This window comes from Orcinus orca, chromosome 6 (genome assembly GCF_937001465.1).
Source record: "Orcinus orca chromosome 6, mOrcOrc1.1, whole genome shotgun sequence".
NCBI classification, from domain to species: domain Eukaryota; kingdom Metazoa; phylum Chordata; class Mammalia; order Artiodactyla; family Delphinidae; genus Orcinus; species Orcinus orca.
In genome coordinates, this window is record NC_064564.1 from 39748867 (window position 1) to 39772505 (window position 23639).

Below are 23639 nucleotides of genomic sequence, written 5' to 3' on the forward strand. Positions count from 1 at the left end.
GACATGTCAATAAACAGAAGAACCTCCTCATTCTCTTTATTCACACCTTCACAACCCCCGCCAGGGGCAAGGCCGAGAGCCAAGGACCCACACACACTCCCCAGGTACCTATATACATACATGCAGAGAACACATGTTCCCTGCCTCACATACACGTGGACACACATGGACACAGACATACACATCTACACACATTCCTCAGGTGGACTGCCAACTCTGAGATGAAGCCAGAGGTCCAGGCACCTTTCAGCTGGCAAGTTGGGAACACAGAGTCTCATAGAAATGAGCTCCAAACAGAATTTCCAGCTGAGAACCCCACTCCGTGGGGATCTACTGTCCTGCCTGGGTTCCACCTGTCTGTCCATCCACACCAGCAAGACAGAGTTATAGGTGGAATCAGCTGAAGCCTTCCAAGATCCTCTACAGGTTTGGGACTCCTAGAAGAAGGAGGAAAATCAAGGGAGATAGTAGGACTGGATCTTGTCCCAGATTCCCAGAGAATGAGGGAGGAGACCCAGCTCTGAGCCCAACACTCCAAAAGTGAATAGGGGAGCCCACCTCTGTGTAAGCCCCAATACCCTGAAGATGAGGGAGTGGACCTAGCTCTGGGCCCAGGCACGTCAAGAATAAGGCAGGGGATCCAGCTCTGAGCCTAATACCCTGAAAATGAGGAGGGAATCCATCTAGGAGCCCCAGTATCCTGCAAGAGACAGAAGAGACCCAACTCTGAGCCCGGGACTCAAGAACGAAAGGCCCATCCCTGAGTCCAGAAGTTACAAGAATGAGGAGCCCCAACTCTGATTCCCAAAACCCTTATGACTAAGGCACCTGGCTCTTAATCCAGACACTCAAAATGAGGGCACACATCTCCAAGTCCAAACCTCCCAGAGGTCATACTCACCTGGAAGCTTGTCCACCGGAATCATCGGGGCCAAGAACCCAGACTTTCGGGGTCCATCCTTCTCACATGGTCTCAACCTCAGCCTGGAGCACAAAAAGGAAGCTGTCTCCCTGACAATGTGGGGCATCTCAGTCTCTTCCAAAAAGGTTTGTTAGTAAAGGGTCAAGAGAGGAAAGGGTGAGAATCATGAAGTTGGGGGTGGGAGAAGGAGGAGGAATGGTTCCAGAATCAGACACGTTCAGTGCAAAGTCATGAGGGGTGGGAACGGGTGTGGTCTATGGGTATCAGAGCCCTTGTGTGGGATCAGAGGATGAGAGGCCAATGGCAGTCACTTACCAGAGCCCCAGTGCCAGGGCCCCAGCCACCAGTCCCAAGAAAGAGAATATTCCCAAAGATGCCAGCATAGCCACCTGCTCCAGGGCGTCTCTGTGGTCTGAGGGGGAGGGTCACGTGCCAGCTGTGAGAGCAAGCCTGCCAGACCAAACTCGGTGCCCTCTTCTCTCTGGGGCTTTCCCATCCTCTACCACCTTTGCCCATCTGCCCAAGCTCACCAAGTGGCCGCGGGTCTGGTAGGAGGGACGGTCTTGGGGGAGCAGGGCTAACCGCCTGAGGTTCTTCCTCTGGCTGCGCGTGTTGCTGGCCCCCAGCTGGTATCTCCTTCGGTAGGGGTCCTGGAGGGAGACGAGACCTGAGGAGAACTATCCACGCGGGGTCGGGGTGGAGGTCAGGGCCCGCCAGGCGAGGCCAGGGCCAGGGTTGGACACAGGGGCGCCTCGGAGGCGGAGCTTGAAAGGGTAGAGCCAACTTCTGGGGATGTAAGCAGGGGTGGAGGCTGAAGGGCGGAGGCTGAGGGGCGGGGTTTAATCTGGGGCAGGGTTTAAGCTAGGGCGGGGCTGCAGGCAGCTACAGGTGAAGCCTGGGGCCGCAATTGCCACGCCGCCCCGTAGCGCCTGCAGTTCCACCAATAGATGCTGGGCAGCGGGGCCTCTGCCCTTTCCCTAGGCTCTGTCTCTCACCGGTGCTCGGAGTACCCCAGGCCTCGGGGCTCCAGGCGCTCCAGGTGCCTGCGTCCAGAAAGTCCCGGGCACTGACCCGCACGGCATGGGGCAGCCCAGCCACAGCGTCCGTGATCACCTCCTCCAATCCAGCCGGTTCCACCTGTCAGTGCAGATGGTTCGTCGGCACGTTATCCAGGTTATAAGCACTCAGCCTATCTGCCCCCCAGAGCCAGTCTGCAAAGAGCACCCCTTCCTCCCAGTCCTGTCCCTGTCAGCCTGATGCAGCCGTCTGGGCCTCACGTAGGGTGGCTGGTGGTGTCAGGCCTACACCTAGTGTTCAGAAGACAAAAGTGCACAGTGGTTTTGTATACAGGCTGTGACTTCAGACTGCCTGGGTTCAAATCTTTGCTGTACCACTTACTGAGTGACCTTGGACCTCTCTCTGTGTCTCAGTTTGTTCATTTGTAAAATAGAGGTGAATACACCTAAATGAGATAATACATGTAAAATGTGTAGCACAGTGCCTGGCAGACAGATGGTGTTCAATAAATATTGGTTATTGTCTGAGGCAGCGGCTCCCCAGGCCTGATGCTGGCCAATCTTTGCCATCTCCAGATGTGGGACTTCACCTCTATCCACATCTGAGTATATGAGTGTTTGTATGTGGCTGTGCCTCTGGCTGAAAGGCACTCCTTTTCCTAGAAAAGTTATTTTTAAAAAATCACTACTGTCTTCCCACAGATGGGCTGAGATCAGTTACAGCCCTGCAGGGCAGAGGCTCGGTCCCTCAGTCTCTGCTACAACCCCAGCACCCAGCACAAGGCCTGGCCCATGGAGAGTACGCTGTAGGGGAAGGCCACGGGGCGTCAGTTACCTGCCAGATCTGGTCACGCAGAACACCCAGGAACATGAAACTAGAGACAGGACCCACAGCCCCAGATTGGGACGCACTCCAAGGGCCTCACCGTGGACCAGGCTGGATGCTGTGCTGGACGGTACTGCAGCCGGAACTTGAGCAGGAAGTGGGGCTGGCGGGGCCAGGAGGCAGGGTACGTCCAGCTGGCACGCAGGCGGCGAGGATAGCCAGGTACCGACTCTACCCGCAGCCCCTGGGGTGGGTCAGGGCGCACTGGGGGCAGTGGAGACACAAATTCAGGGCACAAGACAGGTACTCATCCCTTCCCCACCACCTCCCAAGGGAAGATGGGTGTGTGCCTAAAGGTCCCTGAGGGGAGGCACTTCCAAGGAGGTTGGGGAAATCTTAAGCTTGATCATCCATTAGGCACAGGACCTATCTGTCATCCCTATTATAAAGTAAGCTAAGATCTGAGGACGGATTTTTGAAATGTTTGTTGAGTGAGTTAAAGAGTGATTCTGGGACTTCCCTGGTGGCTCAGTGGTTAAGAATCCGCCTGCCAGTGCAGGGGACACGGGTTCGAGCCCTGGTCTGGGAAGATCCCACATGCCACGGAGCAACTAAGCCCGTGTGCCACAACTACTGAGACTGCACTCTAGAGCCCACGAGCCATAACTACTGAGCCCGCGTGCCACAACTACTGAAGCCTGCGTGCCTAGAGCCCATGCTCCACTACAAGAGAAGCCACCGCAGTGAGAAGCCCACGCACCGCGATGGAAGAGTAGCCCCCGCTCGCCACAAATAGAGAAAGCCCGCGTGCCACAACTACTGAAGCCCACGCGCCTAGAGCCCATGCTCCGCTACAAGAGAAGCCACCACAATGAGAAGCCCACGCACCGCAATGGAAGAGTAGCCCCCGCTCGCCACAACTAGAGAAAGCCCGCGTGCAGCAACGAAGACCCAATGCAGCCAAAAATCAATAAATAAAATAAATAAATTTTTTTAAAAAAGAGTGACTCTGCTTTCCATCCAAGGAAGATGAGTTGGCCCAAATTCCAGCCAGCGCTTTGGTGACCCCCTTCCACACACAGATCAAGAGGAAGGAGAGGCCAGCAAGGGCTTCCACTGGGCAGGGAGGACATGAGATACAAGTGCCTTCAGCACAAGGCCTAGAAGCAGAGAGGCAGCACTGGGGCTAGGCAGCCAGGAAGGACTAGTAGGGAAGGGGGTAGTGGCAGCAGTCTCTAGAAGCTGATGTAAGCCTGCCTCCTGGGCTCTGATCTCCCTGGGTTCTTAGTCTCCGTGGGGGCCATCTGTGTGCCGAAATGGGTCTATGTTGGGAGGGAGCTATGTGGGAGCTCAGGGGAGGAGAGTTCTGAATTTGGGGGGTACCTGTACTCTGGGGTCCGTTTGGGGTCTCTGTGGTAGGGATTTAGGGAGAGCTCTAGGAGTGGGTACTCACAGATGCTCTGCAAGCTCACATCCAGCAGGCGTGTGCTGGCCCCCAGGGGGTTCACTTCAGTCACATTGATCCGGTACTGGCTCCAGAACTCTGCCCCATGGACCACACAGCGGGCAGCCCCTGGGGGGTCCTGTGGGCATGGCCAGGGCCCTGTGGATGGACTCATCCTAGGAGAGAGGATGTGGTCTTGAGCTTTGGAAATGCTCACTGTGGTACCCAGCTAGAGCCCCCAGCTTCCCTCTCATGTCCTACCTTTGGCCATCGGCTCCTGGTACTGTCTTCTTCCTGGCAGGGAGGAGGCCATCCGAGGTCAGGAAGGAAATGAGGGTCCTCCTTCTCTCTCAGGCCTTCCTTAGGACATCCTTACCTACCTCCCATACCCACGTTTTGCTAAACACCCAAACATATAGGTATACACACCGATCATGCACACACCTGTAGGAGGTGAGGTAGCGGGTGGGTAAACCGCTAACCTGGCTGGGACTCCAAGTGCAGGAGAAGTTCTCATAGTCAGCTGCTTGGCAGGAGACAACAGGGCGGACTGGGGGGTCTAGAGGCAGACGGTGCAGCTGGAGACCGAGAAGTTCCCAGCCCCTACCCATCCCAGAGGGCTTACTCAGGGCCTGGATTCCCCCAGGGGCCCCATGTCTCATCACTGCTACCGCCAACACTCCCTCCCCAACTCACAGCCCAGCTGCAGGGTCACCATGCCCCCAAGTGCACCATCCAGGGTCCGGCAGATATAGGTGCCCTCGTCAGTGCTTTCTGCCCGGGCCAGGACCAGTTCGTGCCCTAGATCAGAGTCAGGTCCCTGGAGCAGCCTTGTCTCCCCGTCCCGAAACCAGGACACCGGGGCCCTGGGGGTGAGATGAGATGATGACAGATGGAGGGAAGATTTAAACTATGAGTCCGACCATGTCACAGCTCTCCATTGGCTTCTCAGTGCTTGCAGTAAAGATCAAACTCCTTTTGCTGGCTTACAAAGCCCCTGGTGATCTAGCCCTTGCCTTCCTTTCCTTCTTCATCACCTTCCTGTCTCCCCCTCCCCCACTGCACTCCAGTCAGGTTGTGCCTCTTTTGGTTCAAGAGTGCGGAGCTCACTCCCACCTCAGGGCTTTGCACTAGCTGTTCTCTCTGTCAGGAATGCTTGCTTATACCCCAACCTTCAGAAATTAGCTTCAATGTCACCTCCTCCGAGAGGTCTTCCCTTATTACCAATAAAAAGTGGTCACTCAGTTACCCTCTTCCACCTCACTCTCTTTTGATTTTCTGCCCTGCAGGTATTACTACCTGGCATCTTGCCTGGCTTGTGCACTGCTGCATCCCAGGGCCTAGAATAGACCAGGCACTTAGCAGGTGCTCAATACATGTTGGTTGAATGTTCTGTTGAATAAGGATGGTTTGAGGGTTAAGACAGACAAAGAGGTGAGGATTACAGATACAGGGGCAAGGATGGGAGGGGTGTGAGGACTGGGCAAGGTCAAGAAATGGGTCGTGAAAGGGTCCTGTCAGCCCAGCAGGCTGGTGGAGCACTTACCCAGCAGTCACTCCAGGGCAACACAGCGTCATGGCCCTGCCAGGCTGCCCATACTGGACCCCTGTTGAAGGCACTTCTGAGCAGAGGCTCTTCCTTTCCCTCTCTCCCACCCCACCCCACACTTTGTGACAGTGACAGGATAAGGGGTGGACTTTTAAGACCTGAGTGGGGTCATGGGGTCAAAACATCATGTTATAATCTGGAGACAGAGGTCAGAGAGCAGGGTAGAGAGATGTTGCCAGACTGGATTTCAGGGGTTGGGAGGATGACAGGTTAGGCATGAGAGGGGCCACGGTGATGGTGGCAAGTCACAGGTCAGAGTTGGGCCATAGAGCAGAGTTTTTCTCACCTGGGGGGCCCCAGGCCTGGGGGCAGGGACAGGAGGCAGACACCAGGGCTGTAGCCACGGCCACCAGGACCCTGCTCAGCCCTGAGCAGCTGCTGCTCATCTGTGGGGAGAGAGGCAAGGTCAGCGATCCCCCATTCCCAAGATGGGAGGCTAAAGTCTGCCTCCCCCTCTTCCAGACTGAGGCTTTCTAGGAGGAAACCAGGTGCCCAGTGGGGTAAGGACATCAGACATCACTGGGGGCTCTGATGTAAGGTCCCCTTTCCACCATACGCCCAGCGCTGTGTGTGAGTACACACACACGCACTCACACACACCCTCACACCCCCCCTTCTCAGTCGTGGGCTTAGGGCCCAGAACAAAAGCTGGAGGCGACAGACTGTGCCAGCACCGCCCCCTGCACCACCCTTGGCACCCACCCCTGGCACCAAGTGTTGGCACCGGCTCAGTCACTCCCATTAACTCCTCCAATCCAGCTGTTGGGAATTCCGTGTCCACCCCACCTGGCCCAGGGATAGTCGTTGCCTCTGACTGACCTGAGGCAGCCCTCGTCACCCTGGGGTGGGACTGTCATGGTGGGTCTGAGCCCACCCTGTACCCCTGCCATGAGGCCTAGCCCTGCTCTGGCTGCCAAGCCTCTTCTCGCCTGGGCCTGGCTCCTTGCTCTGCGCCGCTCATCTGGGCCTGACTCTGGAATCTTGCTGGTCTTGAGCCTGTGAGGCCGGATGGGGCTAGGGTGCAGGCTGAGGCTGCGGAGTTAAGCAGATCCAGATGCCCTGACTGCTTCCAGAGGCTGGGGGTGGGCGAGGAGCCAGAAGATGGAGACAGGGTGGCGGGACAGGAGAGGAGGCTGAGAGAAGCTGGGAGGCTACAGGAACAGGAGGCTGGGGTGGAGGCCACAGGACAAAGAGATGCTCAGAGATCAGGACTGGAAGGCAGTGAGAGCTCAACGAGGTGAGGGCTGGGCTGGGGCAGCAGGATCTCAGAGAGGCCAAAAAGGTAACCAACCACGTGTGTACGGCGGATGGAGGTGCTAGGAGAGAGGGAATCCTGGATGGGAGAAAGCAGGATGAGGAACGCAGTGGGGAAGAGGGAAGGGGGGGTGGGAGAAGGCGCAGATGGGCAAAGGGCCCTGGGCGAGGGCTCCAGAAGAGGGAGAGCCCAAATCCCTCCCAGGTGGAGCTGAGCAGCGACCTCCGCGTGTCTGTGTGTCTGTCTGAGTGTGTCTAGTGGCTCACCCCGGCCCCCCGGCAGCATTTACCCTGCTCAGCCCTGCCCTACCTCGATGATTCCAGTGGTTGACTGTCCATGGCCTCCAGGACTTCCTCCCACCAGCTACAGCACCCGTCTCAGCTCTACTCAGTTCTGGGACCCCAGAATCGTCCCCTCCTTCCCCTTCCCTGCCCCCGCCCCTCTGGGCCATGGAGCTCGGCCGCCCCTAGCCAGGCCCCCTCCTCTCTCCTTTCTCCTCCCTCCTACTCTCCCACCCCCTCCCACCCAAGGCCCTGGGAAGGGAAGAGGCCTCCCCCGAGTCTGGAAAGGAAGCCACAGACAGAGCCAGGCACAGCCAGGCACAGCAAGAGGGAAAGGAGAGCTGCTGTGTCCCTGTCAGCAAGAGGTTCCTGTGTTTTCACACAGCAGAACACAGGCACATTCACGCGTGGACTCCCCAGGCACAGTCAACAAAGATACGCCCTTGAACACGCGCGGACACAGTCAAATCAAAAAGCAGACACATACTCGTGCTCCCACTCTTTTCACTCCCCAGCAAATATTTCCTTAGGGCACAGCTGTCTGTATTTTAAGGGGAAGAGGGCCCCATGTTGGGGGATATAAAGAAAAGCCAAAGAGTCCAGTTTCCCCCTCCCCTGGACGTTCCAGCCATTTCTCACCTCCCCCGCTACTCTTCAGGCCCCAGCACCAGGAAATACCTTTGGTCCCTTGGTGCCAGATACACAAGACCCACACTTACCCTCAGACACACACTCTCAGACACAGCCACTCACAGTTACACCGATACACTCAGACATCCTCACCCAGGCTCAGACACTTAAACATTTACACATACCCAGACACACACACAGACACACATCTCCCTCTTCCTTGCACAGCCAAACACACACACTTAGCACTCCGCCCTGGGATGGGGGGGTCACAGCACTCTCTAAAAGCAACTCCTCATCATAGCGTAAGCCCCCTCTTCCAGGGAGCTCTTAGCACGGCAGATCCCCCATCTCATCACCATTTCAGGCCCCCAGGTAGCCAAAGAGACAAAGGTGAACAGGGGAGTCAGGCACAGGGGCACAGAGAGAGAGACAGAGATGCAGAGAACATGAGAGGCAGGACTAAAAAGCAGATACACAGAGATACCTGGGGAGACGAAAGTGTGAAGACACACAGAGCACTAGCTCTAGGAAGACAGTAGTAGAGAGAGAAAAAGAAATATAAGGAAACTGAGTCAGACAGGGAGACAGAAAATAAGGAGCACTGGACCAGTGACAAGGATTCTCAAGCACTAAAAGAAGGAGGGAGAGCCAAGTGTGCTGGGGATGGTCTGCTTACCCTGGCCACTAAGTAGAAAGGTCAGTCCCATTGGCTACTGAAGTGGGTCCCCAAAGTGCAAACCCAGCTCCACTTCTCCTCAGTCTAACAGGATACAGGACACACGCCGAGTGCAAGTCTCATTCCTCCTCTGCCATGCTGAAGTCACACACTGGCACACGCAAACCCAGCCATCCACTCTCACGCTGTCAGACACAGTCTCAAACTCCGCAGAGACCTTCCCAAAACACATTCCCTGATGTGGTCACAGGCCCTCTCACACACACACAAACGCACGACCGGGTCTCTGCCCGCAAACTGCACACTGACACACACACATAATCCCACACAGGCACAGCCACATGCAGACTCAGCCTCAGCACAGCGACACCCGCAGTCACACTAGCTGAGTTTCACCAAGCGACACTTGCGAAGTTTCGCACACTGACAGCGTCACACACAGCCTTGCAGTCTCTCTCTCTCTCTCTCTCTCTCTCTCTCTCTCTCTCACACACACACACACACACACACACGCACACACGCACACACACGCACTGACATTCCGTCAGTCACTCCGGGCCCTTCAAATCCCACACCCCCAGGCCCCGCCCTCTCCTGGCAAGGCTCCCTCGAGCTCACCCGCGGCCCCATCAGGCCTCACCTTCTGCGGCCACCGCCGCCAGCGCCCTCCGTCCTCACCCTCTGCCCCGGCCTCTACTCCCTGCCGCCCTGGGGCACGCCGTGGGGCGGCTCCGCCCAGGCACCAATGGAAGGAGAGGGGTGAAATAGGGGGGGCTCGACCCATTGGAGCCTCCAACTGCCAATCATCCCCACACCCACCTCTGCCGGACACTTCCTGTCCCGTCCGGGACTGAGGAGGCTGCCGGGGACCGAGTCTAGAGCCGGGTTCCTGGGTTCTGGCCTGAAAGCCTCTCCTCCTGGGACAGCAGGACCAGAGCTCTCAGGCCCCGCCCCGTCCACCCCCCAGCTGTCCTCAAACAAAGCCTCAAGTTCAGTGGCTTAGGAGCTACTGGGCAGGTGACCAGAGAAGCTGAAGGTGCCCCTGACTCCAGATAAGGAGGTGGACTGGTTGTAAGGCAGTGGGTCTCAAACGTTGCTGGACACTGTGGTTTTAAAACTCTCAAGCCACACTCCAATTAAATCAGTACTGTTTAAAACTCCCCAGGTGATTCCAAAATGCAGGCAAATAAAAGGTGTAGGATCAGGTATGTGTGTTTGTGTGTGTGTATGTGTGTGTAACTATGTATGTCTCCCATCCAGGGTTCCACTCCCCAGCCAATGGGGGCTCAAGGGAAATGTGTACATTTGTCTGAGCTTCTTCCAAACCAGGGTAACACTCCAAGTTGACCCTTCCCCTCCAGGGTCTCTAGGAAGAAAGAATCCTGGACCGGAAGGCAGGCAGCCAAGGTTCTCCTGGGTCAGATCATCACTGTCCAGCCTTGTGTGATTTCCCCTCCCAGAGACTCAATTCCCTTGAGAAGAATGGAGACAAAAAGTGTTCTGGCCATTCCCGCATTACTCACAAGCTCCTGTCCTCACCTAAAAGTTTGGAGGACCCTAGGTGGCATCATGTCTCCTGGGTTGTATGACTTGTTATTCCCACAGTTACAGTCTTGCCAGGGAAATAGCTCCAGAGGGGAGGGGGTAGACCCAGGGTCACTCCAAAAACCATCCCCTCCTACCATGGCCCTGAGGCTCCTAACTCTGGCACCCCTTCCCTGCCAGAGCTGTCTTCTGCCCTGTGCAATGATTGGGGCACAGGGGCAACAGAGGTGTACAGAGCCCGTGCATACACGCTGCACGTGGGAGTCTGGAAAGGCCAAGGACACAAAGCCACGTACACGTTCCCTACCCGCCCCTTCAGCCTCTGTGGGCTGGAGCAGAGCCAAGCTGCAGCCACTCACAAAGCCAGGGTTCTGGCCAGGAGCCTAGGGTCTAGCCACTGACCAATGGGACAAGGATCCTGCTCACCCACTCCGACCAAACCTTCAGTCCCAAGCTTGGTGAGCTGACACCCTAGGGATGGTAGTAAAGGGGACTCTGGCCTTCCCAAAGCCTCAGCCAAAGACAAGAACAAAGGTTTCTAAAACCACTTTAAACTGGGATGCCTTTGTTACTCTAGGAGTAAAAGCCAGACATGACACTGAGTATTAATTTTGTTCAGAGATTTGGGGCAAAGAGGTGGGGAGGTTGTGCCCTTAAGTTTTTGCTCATCTGTTGGCAAAGAAAAGTTGTGGCTGGAGCTACGCCTTCGGCCTTTAACCCCAGACCCCCAAGGATCAGAGTTCACACTCCTCTGGTGTTAGAATATGTGATTCAAGTTTGAGAAGCACAGTTTTATTGATCCCACATCTGCCCAAACCCTAGGCCCTAGTTCCCTCAGGCAGAAGGCCCTGTGGTCAGTGTGGTCAGGCGATGGCTGCTGTCTCCCTGTCCTTCTGCCCCAGGCGGTAATGAACCTCAGGAAGCGCCCTTAGTCTCTCTGCAGCCTGGAAGGGGGAAAGGGGATAATCAGAGAGGTTAAGGGCTGCCCAGAATGGTGAGTGCTAGGAGACGCTAGACACTGGGGGAGAGCATGCAGGGTGGGGAGGCTGGTGAGAACGACCACTGGAATAGCCAGAGGATGAAGGAGTCAGCTCCTGAGTCCCTAGAAATACCCAGGTCGTGGGGATTCTCAGGGTCATGATTGTTGGGATCCCTTGAGGAAATAGGAGGGAAAAGGGGACCCAAGGACCCAGGGTGCTCCAAGTCCACACCTGCTCAGGGGTGAGGTCCCTCTGGGCCTGGGCAAGCATTTCATAGCCAACCATGAATTTCCGGACTGTGGCAGAGCGCAGGAGTGGAGGATAATAATGAGCATGTAGCTGCCAGTGGTCCCAGTTGGCTCGAGCCTCTGATCCGATAGGAGCCCCTGGTGGGAAGAAGGCAGAGATAGTTGGGAAGGGTCCTTTCTTAGTTCTTCAGCCTAGCTCTTACCCCCAGACCATAGCAGGTACCTGAAAACTACATCTTCCAGCATTCCCTGCCAGAGAGGAGACAAGGCATTGGAAAGCCCACTGGGAGACATAGTTCCACCACATTCACTTCTCCACTCTCAGTCCCAGCATCCCTGCCCTGAACACTTCCCCAGCAAGTGTTCCAAGGCCTGCTGGGAGTTGCAGTCCACTAAGCTGGGAACCAGGAGCCCAGAAATGGTGTTGGGGTTAGATATGGGTACTCAAAAAGCCTCACCGTGCCAGCCCATGGAGTAGGGAAAGGATGTCTCAAATAGGTTGTCATACTTGGTCAAGAGCTTCTTCATGATGGAGGCTAGATCTGGAATCAGAGCCTGACTCTCAGTCTGGGGCCCAGATGCTGGCCCCACCAGAACTATCCCCATCCAAAGCCTGGCCCCAGGGTCCCACCTGGGAGACTCACCGTCACGCTCAGCCGGGGTCAGCTCAGGCAGCCGCCGCACATGCCGACGGGGCAGCAGTAGTGTCTGGAAGGGCCACACTGCCCAGAAGGGGACCAGCACTAACCAGTGCTCACTGGTTAGGACCAGACGGTCCTAGGACCAAATGGATATGAGGTCATCAAGGTGGGTGTGAGGGGGGTCAGCAAATAGGCAAGGGAAGGAGAAGAGAAGACGTACCCAGAAACCGATGGTTTCTCACCACTCCACCACTACCACCCTAGTCTAAGCCATCATCACCTTTCCTTTAGCTTACTGCTATGTCCTCCTAGCAAGTCTCTCTGCTACTTCCCTTCTACCCTCCTCCTTCACACACCTCTCCTTTTTGGGGTGAGGTTACGGGCTTCCTGGGGACACAAGATCCAGCTTTCTCCCACCTTCCTGAGCAGCTCTTGGCGGCCGTACTCCATTAGCAGGGGCTCTCCGTGCTGACTCTGATAGGCCCGCTGAGATCGCTCCTCACGCTGGGCAACATCTGGCAGGAAACTGCTGGCCCACACCTGTCAAGGGGGAGGAGAAGAGCAGACAGTATCCCTCACCTCCAAGCCTCCACATCACTAGCATACTTCCTCTGTTTTCCCTTACTCCAGTTCCCCACCCCACACTGTCTTGGACTCAGTCCAGATATCCACTGAAGCCCGTGACACACATACCTGGCAGTGGGGATGGGGGTTGGAACAGCCCATCATGGCTCCTTTGTTTTCAAAGATCTATGAAGTAGGGGTAGGGAGCTTTATAGCCAAAAGGACAGCAAGTCAACCCCTCCGAAACACAACCTGTGGAAATAAAAATGCCACTTCCCAAAACCAAACTGCACCACCCCCTCCCTGCCCATCTAGGGGAGGGGGCGACCTCACAGACCTGCACCCAAGGGTACTGGGCACCCAGCTCCTCTGTGACTGAGGCCCATGCATCAACGACAGCTCGGATCTCAGGGACTGACATGAGTGGCAGTGTCACATCCGACCAGGGGTGGAAGCACATAACCTTACTAGGTGGTAAAGGAGGGAGAGATGACAGAGATACAGGGCTCGTTGAGCTGGGGGCAGGGCCCAACCCCAGTGCTCAGTCCAGGCCTCGGGTTGAAGGGTGTAAGAGTGGAAATTCATAGTTACCAAACTCCTCGAGCAGCCTCTGCTTGGAAAAGGGGGTGATCACTGGGTCCTAAGATAAAGGGGTATCACTCTCTGCAACAGAAGTCCCCCAACAAGGTCCAGCCTCTTTTCTCCCCAACAGCAGCTAGATCCAACTTACCTGGACTAGGGGCATCAGGCTGCAGAGCTGGGAAGTCATTGTCAAACAGGAAGGTGCCTTCATAGTGGGGATTCACCTACAGACAAGGATGGGCTAGAAGCATTTGCTGGCCCATAACACCAGTCATCTGATGGGCTTCAAGGCTACAAGGCGGGAAGAAGGCCACTCTGAGGTCAAAAAGACTTGGTGAGATATGACTCAGAGGTCCACTCCCCTGTGGGGCGAAGGGCTAGGGTCCACTCCCCTATAGGGTGAAGAGAAGCTCTAAGGGCAGTGGATGGGGAACTACTCCCCCCGGGCCCAGCCTGCAGATGTAGGATCTAAAGACTTACCTCTCCATTGGCCCGTGTGGCCCCCGGACACAGAGGGTTGTGGGGGTCATGGCGGGGTACTGTCGTCAGAAGCGGGGGTTCTACCTGCCCCTGCCAGGGCCGCTTCATGCGGTGCGCTGACACCAGCACCCACTCATCTTGTAGCGGGTTGTAGCGGATATGCTGATGCTCTGGAGGCAAACCGTCAAGATCAGTCACAAAGCCCTATGCCCCTTTCTCCCCTGGGTCTTACCCACCAGCAGGCCCAAGCTCGGATGCACCCTGTTGTCCCCACCCTACTCAGGAGCTAAAGGCCAGAGCTTGGGCGTTCCCAGCGCCAATCAGCCTGCAGCCCCAACACCGGCGTGTCCCTTCGCCGCGCGTGCCTGGACGGGTGGGCGCGCCGACCTGCGGGCAGGGACGACAACTTCCTAAGGAAGGGGAGGGCTCAGCTTTGCTTCCCAGCGAGTCCCGGCCGCCCTGCGGTTACCGCTCGCCCGGAAGGTTGTGGCCATGGCGTCCGCCTCCGACGCCTGCCGGCGCTGCTCAGGACACGCTCCCCTGCGCGCCAGGACGCCACCGGGTGGAGATACCTTCGGTAACTTCTACCTGCTCACCTCGCCCCCACCGCCTAGTCGGCCCGGCTCCGCCCCGCCCTCGCCCCGCCCTCGCTGATTGGACAGCCGCAAGCACGTGACTGTCTGAGGGCCGGCCCGGCCACCTGGGGGCGGAGTTCAGGACTGCCTACAGCTACAGGGGGCGACTTTGATGATCCCACTCTAGGGCCAAAGCCACTAACTACCCTGGAAGAACCTCTGTGAAAGCTGCTTACCACAGATCCCTCGGCTCCAGGATGCTTACAAGAGTTATTTGCTTTCTTAAAGTCATTCATTTGGTCATTCAGCAAATATTTACTATCTACCACCACGTGCCAGGCCCCTAGGCTCCACATGGCGCAAAGGGATGTCCCTGTGTGCACGAGTCAGGCATAGACTCAGCCCTCCCAGAGCTTACATTCTAGGGTAAGTCAGGGCATAACTCTGGATCCACAGTCACCTCACTCACCTGCTTGGTGGCTCTGGCAGAGGAAAGGCAAGGAGGTGGGAGTGAGGGGCTGTGGGGCTTGATTTGCTTCAGCTAAACCTTGGCTTCAGGTACTATCTGGAGGAGTGGGTACCTCACCGTAACCATGCCCTAGCCCCACCAGGCAGCAGAAACGGGTTTGGGAAAAAAGGGCTAAGTAATCATATTCTCTCTCTCTCTCATATACACACACACACAAAGCACAAGAAGTCGTCAGGGTAAGAGGGCTATAAGAAATCTGAAAATGTGGGGAGGACAGGACTATCAGTAGCTCCAACCACCATCTGGGTGGGGTCAGAGGTGTTTCCTTTGCACACCCCTGTCCCTTCTCCAACTTTTCCTTGGAACAAACCAGTTGGCTAACACTAGGATAAACTTCAAATTAATTCCTCCCCTGACACTTTATAGAGCCATCTAAATATTGTCTGAACCTCCTCCCCATTTCACAGTGGAGAACCGAGGCCTCAAGATCACCCAGAGGATAAGTGGCCAAGCTGAGATTTCAACCCAAGTTTCCAAGCTCTTCCTGATACTTTGAAATGCCTCTGAGACTTCAGTGAGTTTTTGTTTGTTTGTTTGTTTTTTGGCCATGCCGTGTGCAGGATCTCAGTTCCCCAACCAGGGATTGAACCTGTGTCATAGCAGTGAGAACCCAGAATCCTAACCACTAGGCCACCAGGAAACTCCCTCAGTGAGTCTTAAGATAGAAACCTAGTGAGCTAGGAGCTGGGAAGTAGCAGTGAGGGCCCTTCCCCCAAACCAGGCCAGGACAAGCCAGGTGTTTTGCTGAGCTCAGATGTAAAAACTGGGTCATAGGTCATTTACCTTATCTCTGCCCAGGGGCCTCAGACTGGAATCTAAAGAGGCCACTAGGTAGAGGGCAGGGAGCAGGGAGCTAAGAAACCAGAGTTTTACATGTCCCACTGGCTGCACGTGTAATAGGGATATAAGGGGGATAAAAGATACACTTTTTGTGGAAAGGGAATGTTGCCTTGCTATTTCAGTAAACAACAAATTTTGCTACAGCATCAGCGCTGCAGCTGCCCCACAACTGTGGTGCGCCCTGAGGGGAATTCAAGATGGAGAAAAACAGGAAGCATTATCAGCTTTTTTTTTTTTTAACTATTTGCTTATTTACTTTTGTAAATGCTTTTTTTTTTCTTTTCTTTTTTCTTTTTTGGCCACGTTGTGCTGCGTGTGGGATCCTAATCCCCCGACCAGGCTTCCAACCTGCGCCACCTGCACTGGGAGCGTGGAGTCTTAACTACTGGACCGCCAGGGAAGTCCCAGCATTATGTGCTTACTTCACTTAGTATGATAATCTCTAGGTCCATCCATATTGCCACAAATGGCATTCTTTTTTTTTTTTTTTTTTTTTTTGCGGTACGCAGGCCTCTCACTGTTGTGGCCTCTCCCGTCGCAGAGCACAGGCTCTGGACGCGCAGGCTCAGCGTCCATGGCTTATGGGCCCAGCTGCTCCGCAGCATGTGGGATCTTCCCGGACCGGGGCATGAACCCGTGTCCCCTGCATCGGCAGGCGGACTCTCAACCACGGTGCCACCAGGGAAGCCCCTCATTCTTTTTTATGGCTGAGTAATATTCCATTGTATATATGTACCACATCTTCTTTATCCATTCATCTGTCGATGGACATTTAGCTTGCTTCCATGTCCTTGCAATTGTAAGTAGTGCTGCAATGAACATAGTGGTACATGTCTCTTTTTGAATTATGGTTTTCTCAGGGTATATGCCTAGTAGTGGGATTGCTGGGTCATGTGGTAGTTCTATTTTTAGTTTTTTAAGGAGCCGCCATACTGTCCTCCATAGTGGCTGTATCAATTTACATTCCCACCAACAGTGCAGGAGGGTTCCCTTTTCTCCACACCATCTCTAGCATTTACTGTTTGTAGATTTTTTGATGATAGCCGGTATGACTGGTGTGAGGTGATACCTCACTGTGGTTTTGATTTGCATTTCTCTAATAATTAGCCTTTCTCTCTTTTTTTTTTTTTTTTTTTTTGCGGTACCCAGGCCTCTCACTGTTGTGGCCTCTCCCGTTGCGGAGCACAGGCTCTGGACGCGCGGGCTCAGAGGCCATGGCTCACGGGCCCAGCCGCTCCGCGGCATGTGGGATCCTCCCGGACCGGGGCACGAACCCGTGTCGCCTGCATCGGCAGGCGGACTCTCAACCACTGCGCCACCAGGGAAGCCCACCTTTCTCTTTTTTAAAACGGTGTGTCCTTATCTTTGACGAAGGAGGCAAGAATGTACAATGGAGAAAAGACACCTCTTCAATAAGTGGAGCTGGGAAAACTGGACAGCTACACGTAAAATAATGAAATTAGAACACTCCCTAACACCATACACAAAAATAAACTCAGAATGGATTAAAGACCTAAATGTAAGGCCAGACGCTATAAAACTCTTAGAGGAAAACATAGGCAGAACACTCTTTGACATAAATCACAGCAAGATCTTTTTTGACCCACCTCCTAGAATAATGGAAATAAAATCAAAAATAAACAAGTGGGACCTAATGAAACTTAAAAGCTTTTGCACAGCAAAGGAAACCATAAACAAGACCAAAAGACAACCGTCAGAATGGGAGAAAGTAGTTGCAAACAAAGCAACTGACAAAGGATTAATCTCCAAAATATACAAGCAGCTCATGCAGCTAAATATCAAAAAAACAAACAACCCAATCCAAAAATGGGCAGAAGACCCAAATAGACATTTCTCCAAAGAAGACATATAGATGGCCAACAAACACATGAAAAGATTCTCTACATCACTAATCATTGGAGAAATGCAAATCAAAACCACAATGAGGTATCTCCTCACACCAGTCAGAATGGCCATCATCAAAAAATCTACAAACAATAAACACTGGAGAGGATGTGGAGAAAAGGGAACCCTCCTGCACTGCTGGTGGGAATGTAAATTGATACAGCCACTATGGAGAACAGTATGGAGGCTCCTTAAAAAACTAAAAATAGAACTACCATATGACCCAGCAATCCCACTACTGGGCATATACCCTGAGAAAACCATAATTCAAAAAGATACATGTACCACTATGTTCACTGCAGCACTATTTACAATTGCCAGGACATGGAAGCAAGCTAAATGTCCATCGACAGATGAATGGATAAAGAAGATGTGGCACATATATATAATGGAATATTACTGAGCGATAAAAAGAAACAAAATTGAGTTATTTTTAGTGAGGTGGATGGACCTTGAGTCTGTCATACAGAGTGTAAGTCAGAAAGAGAAAAACAAATATCGTATGCTAACACATATATATGGAATCTAAAAAAAAAAAGGGTTCTGAAGAGGCTAGAGGCAGGACAAGAATAAAGACACAGTTGTAGAGAACGGACTTGAGGACACAGGGTAGGACGGGGAAGCTGAGATGAAGTGAGAGAGTAGCACTCACATATATACACTACCAAATGTAAAATGGATAGGTAGTGGGAAGCTGCTGCATAGCACAGGGAGATCAGCTCAATGTTTTGTGACGACCTAGAGGGGTGGGATAGGGAGGATGGGAGGGAGGTTCAAGAGGGAGGGGATATGGGGATATATGTATACTTATAGCTGATTCACTTTGTTGTACAACAGAAACTAACACAACATTGTAAAGCAATTATACTCTAATAAAGATATTTTTTAAAAAAGAAAAATACAAAACAGTACAAAATAAATAAATAAAACTAAACAAAAATAAAAGTGTGTGCTGGAGAAGATTTCAGAAAGACCAGGTAGGGGAGCTGCAGACCTAGACAGTCCCAGAGGACTGTCTGAAACAAGGGGGCAGAGACCAGATTTGCTAGTCCCTGCTACGCAGGGTTCTTAAAGAATGGTCAACTCAGGAGTGTCACAGAAGCCAGAGCCAATACAAAATCATATTCCCTCAATCCTGCATTTTCCTCTAAATAATCCCTTTTTTTTTTTTTTTTTTTTTTGCGTTAAGCGGGCCTCTCACTGCTGTGGCCTCTCCCGTTGCGGAGCACAGGCTCCGGACGCGCAGGCTCAGCGGCCATGGCTCGCGGGCCCAGCCGCTCCGCAGCATGTGGGATCTTCCCGGACCGGGGCATGAACCCGTGTCCCCTGCATCGGCAGGCGGACTCTCAACCACTGCGCCACCAGGGAAGCCCTAAATAATCCCTTTTTTATCATTCCCTTCTTGGTCAAATTTCTCAAAAATTAGTTCATCTTCCCAGCCTCTACTCTTACCCGCACAGTACACTATAACATGTTTTTTGCCCTGTAGTAGTCGGCGTAAATAATCTTAGCTGCTGTAACAAACAACCTCCAAACTCAGTGGCTTAGTACCATGGTCCATTGTGGGAGAGAGGGAGAGCTCTGTCCCATGCAGCATTTGGAATTCTCCACTACTTAATTGTATGTAACTATATTAGATAAGACAAGAAAGTGAGTGTCAAGAATTTCACAGATTTTACGAGCCAGACCTGGAAATGGCATATGTCATTTCTGCCTATACTTCATTGGACAGAACACAATCACATGGCCTCACCTAACTACAAAGTAGACTGGCTGCCCAAGAGCAAAAGGAATGGATTTGTGAATGTATAGCATAATCTCTGCTACATGCCCATACTGAGAAACCCAATGACCATTTCCAGTCATTTCATAGGACCACTCAATTATATTTGACTGTGTTGACCATTCCATTACTCTCACGTGTGAGGCTACACTCTTCCAGTTCTCTTCTGCTTTATGTTTTATTGATATAACTAACACATATGACACCACATGCCAGACACTAATTGCTTTGTAAATATTAACTCATTTAGTCTTCATCACAATAAAGGTATGTACTTTTATTCATCCCATTTTACAGATGAGAAAACTGAGTCACAAAGAGTTTAAGTAACTTGCCCAAGATCACACAACCAGTAGGTGGCGGGAGCCAGGCTTTTAACACAGTCAGTCCTGTCCAGAGTGTCTTTCTTATCACTGCACTATGCTGCCTCTTTTCTCTTGTTTCTTTTCTGCTTCTCTTCCTTTTTCACTCCCCCCCCCCAATCCCCGCCGCCGCCGATAACCTTCAGTTGGCTTACAAGGCCCTCCTCTCATATTTTGTACTTCAGAATAAAGAATGAATTGTTGGCCCCCGGAAGACCCCACGCTGTCTCTCCTTGGTGCCTTTGCTCTTGGAGTAGGTCTCACTGGCTCACTGGAATGCCCTTCCCATCGCTCTTAAAGACACTGCTCAGGTGTCACCGCCTCTAAAAGCCGTCTGTAACGTTCCCAAGTAGAAGAGCCTCCTTCCCACCTCCTGTGCTAGCAAAGGCGGGCCTTAACCATCACAAGTCCGGAAGGCCCTGCTTCCGGGTTGCCTGCTTCACCAGTCAGTGAGCCCAGGCGGGCCAGTCCATTCTGTGTCTCACCGCCACCCCCGCAACCCCAAGTAGAACGGCGCTAGGCGAGAGCGTGCCTAGATACCCCAACGCCTGCAGCTAGGAGAGCTTGGCCCCGCCCCCTTTCCTGACGCGCGCGGCACCGCCCCGCCCTTCGGCGCACCCGGCTCCCCGAGAGATAATGGTTCGACCCGAGAGGCGGTGCCCCGGTGCCCTGGCAGTTCCGATTGGCCAGGGCGAGCCGTACCACGGCGGTGGCGGGGGAACGGGTCGTAGACGGCGCGCCAAGAGACACGGAGGCAGTGAGGGTCACAGCCTTAGGCCCCCACCTCTCTCTGCGCTGCGCTGGGCCAGGCCGCCCTCTGGGATGCAGTGGGCCGTGGGCCGGCGGTGGGCGTGGGCCGCGCTGCTCCTGGCGGCCGCGGCTGTGCTGGCCCAGGTGGTCTGGCACTGGCTGGGCACTCAGAGCTTCGTCTTCCAGCATGAAGAGATCGCGCAGCTGGCTCGGCAGTACGCCGGTGAGGCGGCGGGTGGAGGGCAGGGGGCTGGGGAGGGCCGGGCGTAGCTGGAGGTTCCGGGGGCACCGTTCCCCAGTTCGTGACCGATGCTGGCCCTGACTTGGTTGTTCCTCTGCCCCCGCCAGGGCTGGACCACGAGCTGGCCTTCTCTCGGCTGATCGTGGAGCTGCGGCGCCTGCACCCAGGCCACGTGCTGCCCGACGAGGAGCTGCAGTGGGTGTTCGTGAACGCGGGAGGCTGGATGGGCGCCATGTGCCTTCTGCACGCCTCCCTGTCCGAGTACGTGCTGCTCTTCGGCACCGCCCTGGGCTCTAGCGGCCACTCGGGTCAGTGCTGGCGGCGGGCCGGACTGGGAGGCTGGGGCTGTACAAGGGCCCATGCCCTCCTTCCTGATGTTCGGCCAGGCCGTCGAGTGGAGCGGATACCCTGATATTCAGTGTCCATTTGATTGTCTCTCAGGGCGCTATTGGGCTGAGATCTCGGATACCATCATCTCTGGCACCTTCCACCAGTGGAGAGAGGGCACTACCAAAAGCGAGGTCTTCTACCCAGGTGGGTAAGGTGGCTCTGTTAGAGAGGTGGGTCTCTTCATTCTTGGGTGCCTATAGTTGGAGGAAAGAGCCATGGCATGGAAAAGGGGTGCGTTGAAGGGCCCTCGTCCTAGTTCCTTTGCCCTCTAGTTAAGCCCCAGGTGGTTGGTTGAGGCAGGGTTCAGGGTCTCTGTTGCCTTCCTCTGTCAAATGGAAACAAAACATAACAGCTCCCTGTTAACCACGTCTGATTTTAATGATCCAGTATTCCAGCAGTTGTTGGGGAGATCAGAAATGCTCTCATGCCCCCAAAGACAAGGCAGACAGTTGTCTTCCCTCTTGTGTATAATGAAACATTTGGACTTCTAAGTAAGTTTGAGGTTGAATATTACAAGCATATTACAAGTTACGACAAGCATATTACAAGTTACGAATATACAAGCATATTACAAGTTACGACATTGTCACTGAACAGGTACATTTCTCAGAAAGCCTGGCAGGTCTTATATTCACCTCTCCCTATCTAACAGGCCCAAGTTTAGCTAAACTTCTGCTTGACATGAGTTAGGCTTGGGAATGCAGACCTCCATGACTCCCAAACAATGGTGCAGGGCCAGGTGAAGCTTCCCCCAAGAGAGGACATGAGCCAGGTGATGCCACACAGGAAAGTTTAAGAGTGGCCACCTTAGCCTCGTACCCTTGCAGATGGGCAGCCAGGCCAGTGAGGTAAGGCTTTTCCTTTCCTGAAGCTCCCTCTCCATTCCCTACCCCTAGAGAGCCCACAGGCTAGGGAGGTAGTGGCAATGGGAGGGCAGGGCCAGGCTCTTCATGTGGGTGTTCCCTGTACCCCCAGGGGAGACAGTGGTGCACGGGCCTGGTGAGGCAACGGCTGTGGAGTGGGGGCCAAACACATGGATGGTGGAGTACGGCCGGGGTGTCATCCCATCTACCCTGGCCTTCGCGCTGGCTGACACAATCTTCAGCACCCAGGACTTCCTCACCCTCTTCTATACTCTTCAAGCCTATGCCCGGGGCCTCCGGCTTGAACTCACCACCTACCTCTTTGGCCAGGACGCCTGACCAGCCAGGCCTGAAGGAGGACCTGTGGATGGACAGGAGCGGGCAGGCCTGCACACATCCACTTGCTGGAGCCCACGTGAAAAGACATGGACATACTCACAACATGCAGATACTGAGTTCCTGGTGTATGAGCAGGGACACACATGCATACAACCAAACATAGTCATGGGAACACATGGGACACACATTCAGATACTGAATCCTGTGTGTACGGCAGCATTACGCATTCACACCCATGCAGAGAGGGACCCCCACGTATACCAAAGGGGCCAGTCATGTTCGAGCACATATCCCACAAGCTCGACTCACTAACTCAGGCCTTTCCAGAGCTTCTCTGCCCCTAGTCAGGCTCTGGAGTTAGGGATGGGGGTGGCTATTACAAACTGCCTGGGTCTGACCCTTCAACCCAGCAGCCATTGGAGGGGATGAGGGAGAAGAGGAGCTGCCTGTGGAGGCTCCCTTCACCTGCAGCTGTGATGCCCTTCCCCTTCATCTCCTTGTCCTCACCATATGCCTTACCCCATTCTGTTCCCCTGCTATGCAAGTACCCTCATGGCCTGTCCCCACCCTCGCAACCAAGTTAGCTGGAGAACCAGAAGAATGTGGCAAATGCTGAGGTTATACCTCCCTCCAGGGTATAATGGGGAGGCTGGCCTCAGCTGAGGGCCCAGTGCTGGGGTGAGGACCTAGACAGGTGGGCCCAGGTCCAAGGGGTTGCCGCTGGCCCAGAGAAAGCCTTTTCTGCACGCACACACACAGACACTTACTACAGCTTCCAGACACTGCCTTTGCTGCATTCTCTGTCCATCTATCTGTGTCTGTCAATAAAGACCTGTTGAACAGTTTCATTTCTTTTCGTGTCTGAGCAGCAGGAGGACCTCTAACTCCTGGGGGCCTCAGGAAGGCCTCTCCCTTGTGTGATTCAGTTTATGACAGCAGCTTTTTACTGTATACTTTAGTGTTCCCAGGAATCACCTGGCAGGCTCGTTGACTCTACAGATTATTGTGCCCAATCCCCAGAGATCAGTTCTGGGTTGAGGCCTTGAGATCTGCATGTTTAATAAGATTCTCTCCACCAGGTTTGAATGCCACAATTTCAGGAATTCATGGCTGGGTGAGGCGGTGTGTGTCTTGCTCTTGGTCTCCTCTCTGCCAGTGCTGTTCTGGGCACAGTCCCGGGACTCCTGCCCTGGATGACCACGGGGTGGCAGTGTGCAGCCACTTTTGGGCTGAAAGGCATAGTCACTCTCCAACTCCTTTTTTCTAGGTTTCCAGGGTATCATGTCCACGTCCACCCAGAGCAGGAGTTCTTTCTCTCCAGTCTGCCTTTTCCAGGACCCCCCACTTCTGTGGAGGCTCC

The 23639-nt window shown here is 54.0% G+C and overlaps 3 protein-coding genes across 13 annotated transcripts; 1 reads left to right on the plus strand and 2 right to left on the minus strand.

The window, feature by feature from the left end:
- Positions 1 to 20: 20 nt before the first annotated feature.
- Positions 21 to 9412, minus strand: IL11RA (interleukin 11 receptor subunit alpha). 5 transcript variants are annotated; one of them, XM_049710789.1, is made up of 13 exons: positions 9303 to 9408; positions 6104 to 6203; positions 5755 to 5815; positions 4905 to 5074; positions 4653 to 4767; positions 4470 to 4502; positions 4218 to 4384; positions 2865 to 3028; positions 1918 to 2059; positions 1453 to 1572; positions 1238 to 1334; positions 902 to 1011; positions 21 to 437 (listed from the first exon to the last, which is right to left on the minus strand). In XM_049710789.1, the coding sequence occupies exons 2-13, from the start codon at positions 6201 to 6203 to the stop codon at positions 421 to 423; spliced, it is 1296 nt and encodes a 431-aa protein (XP_049566746.1). In that variant the 5' UTR covers positions 9303 to 9408; the 3' UTR covers positions 21 to 420. The 5 variants fall into 5 exon arrangements, 4 of the variants coding, with proteins under 4 accessions (XP_049566746.1, XP_012390370.2, XP_049566747.1 ...); XM_012534916.3 differs by having other exon boundaries at positions 902 to 984; positions 9303 to 9405; XM_049710790.1 differs by lacking the exon at positions 21 to 437 and adding an exon at positions 444 to 700 and having other exon boundaries at positions 9303 to 9411.
- A 1565-nt stretch (positions 9413 to 10977) lies between these two features.
- GALT (galactose-1-phosphate uridylyltransferase) lies at positions 10978 to 14334 on the minus strand. Of its 5 annotated transcripts, none has more exons than XM_004275116.4 (11): positions 14172 to 14332; positions 13703 to 13872; positions 13371 to 13446; positions 13232 to 13280; positions 12978 to 13107; positions 12770 to 12826; positions 12494 to 12616; positions 12080 to 12212; positions 11894 to 11977; positions 11419 to 11573; positions 10978 to 11151 (listed from the first exon to the last, which is right to left on the minus strand). In XM_004275116.4, the coding sequence occupies exons 1-11, from the start codon at positions 14194 to 14196 to the stop codon at positions 11071 to 11073; spliced, it is 1083 nt and encodes a 360-aa protein (XP_004275164.2). In that variant the 5' UTR covers positions 14197 to 14332; the 3' UTR covers positions 10978 to 11070. The 5 variants fall into 5 exon arrangements, with proteins under 5 accessions (XP_004275164.2, XP_049566983.1, XP_012390368.2 ...); XM_049711026.1 differs by having other exon boundaries at positions 14299 to 14321; XM_012534914.3 differs by having other exon boundaries at positions 14090 to 14321.
- Positions 14335 to 20286: 5952 nt separating this feature from the next.
- Positions 20287 to 23124, plus strand: SIGMAR1 (sigma non-opioid intracellular receptor 1). Of its 3 annotated transcripts, XM_049711112.1 has the most exons (5): positions 20287 to 20669; positions 20795 to 20995; positions 21129 to 21221; positions 21811 to 21925; positions 22053 to 22221. In XM_049711112.1, exons 1-5 carry the CDS (start codon positions 20333 to 20335, stop codon positions 22078 to 22080), a joined length of 774 nt encoding a protein of 257 aa, XP_049567069.1. In that variant the 5' UTR covers positions 20287 to 20332; the 3' UTR covers positions 22081 to 22221. The 3 variants fall into 3 exon arrangements, with proteins under 3 accessions (XP_049567069.1, XP_033293719.2, XP_004275162.2); XM_033437828.2 differs by lacking the exons at positions 21811 to 21925; positions 22053 to 22221 and adding an exon at positions 22271 to 22437 and having other exon boundaries at positions 20306 to 20669; XM_004275114.4 differs by lacking the exon at positions 21811 to 21925 and having other exon boundaries at positions 20313 to 20669; positions 22053 to 23124.
- The last annotated feature ends 515 nt before the right edge of the window (positions 23125 to 23639 follow it).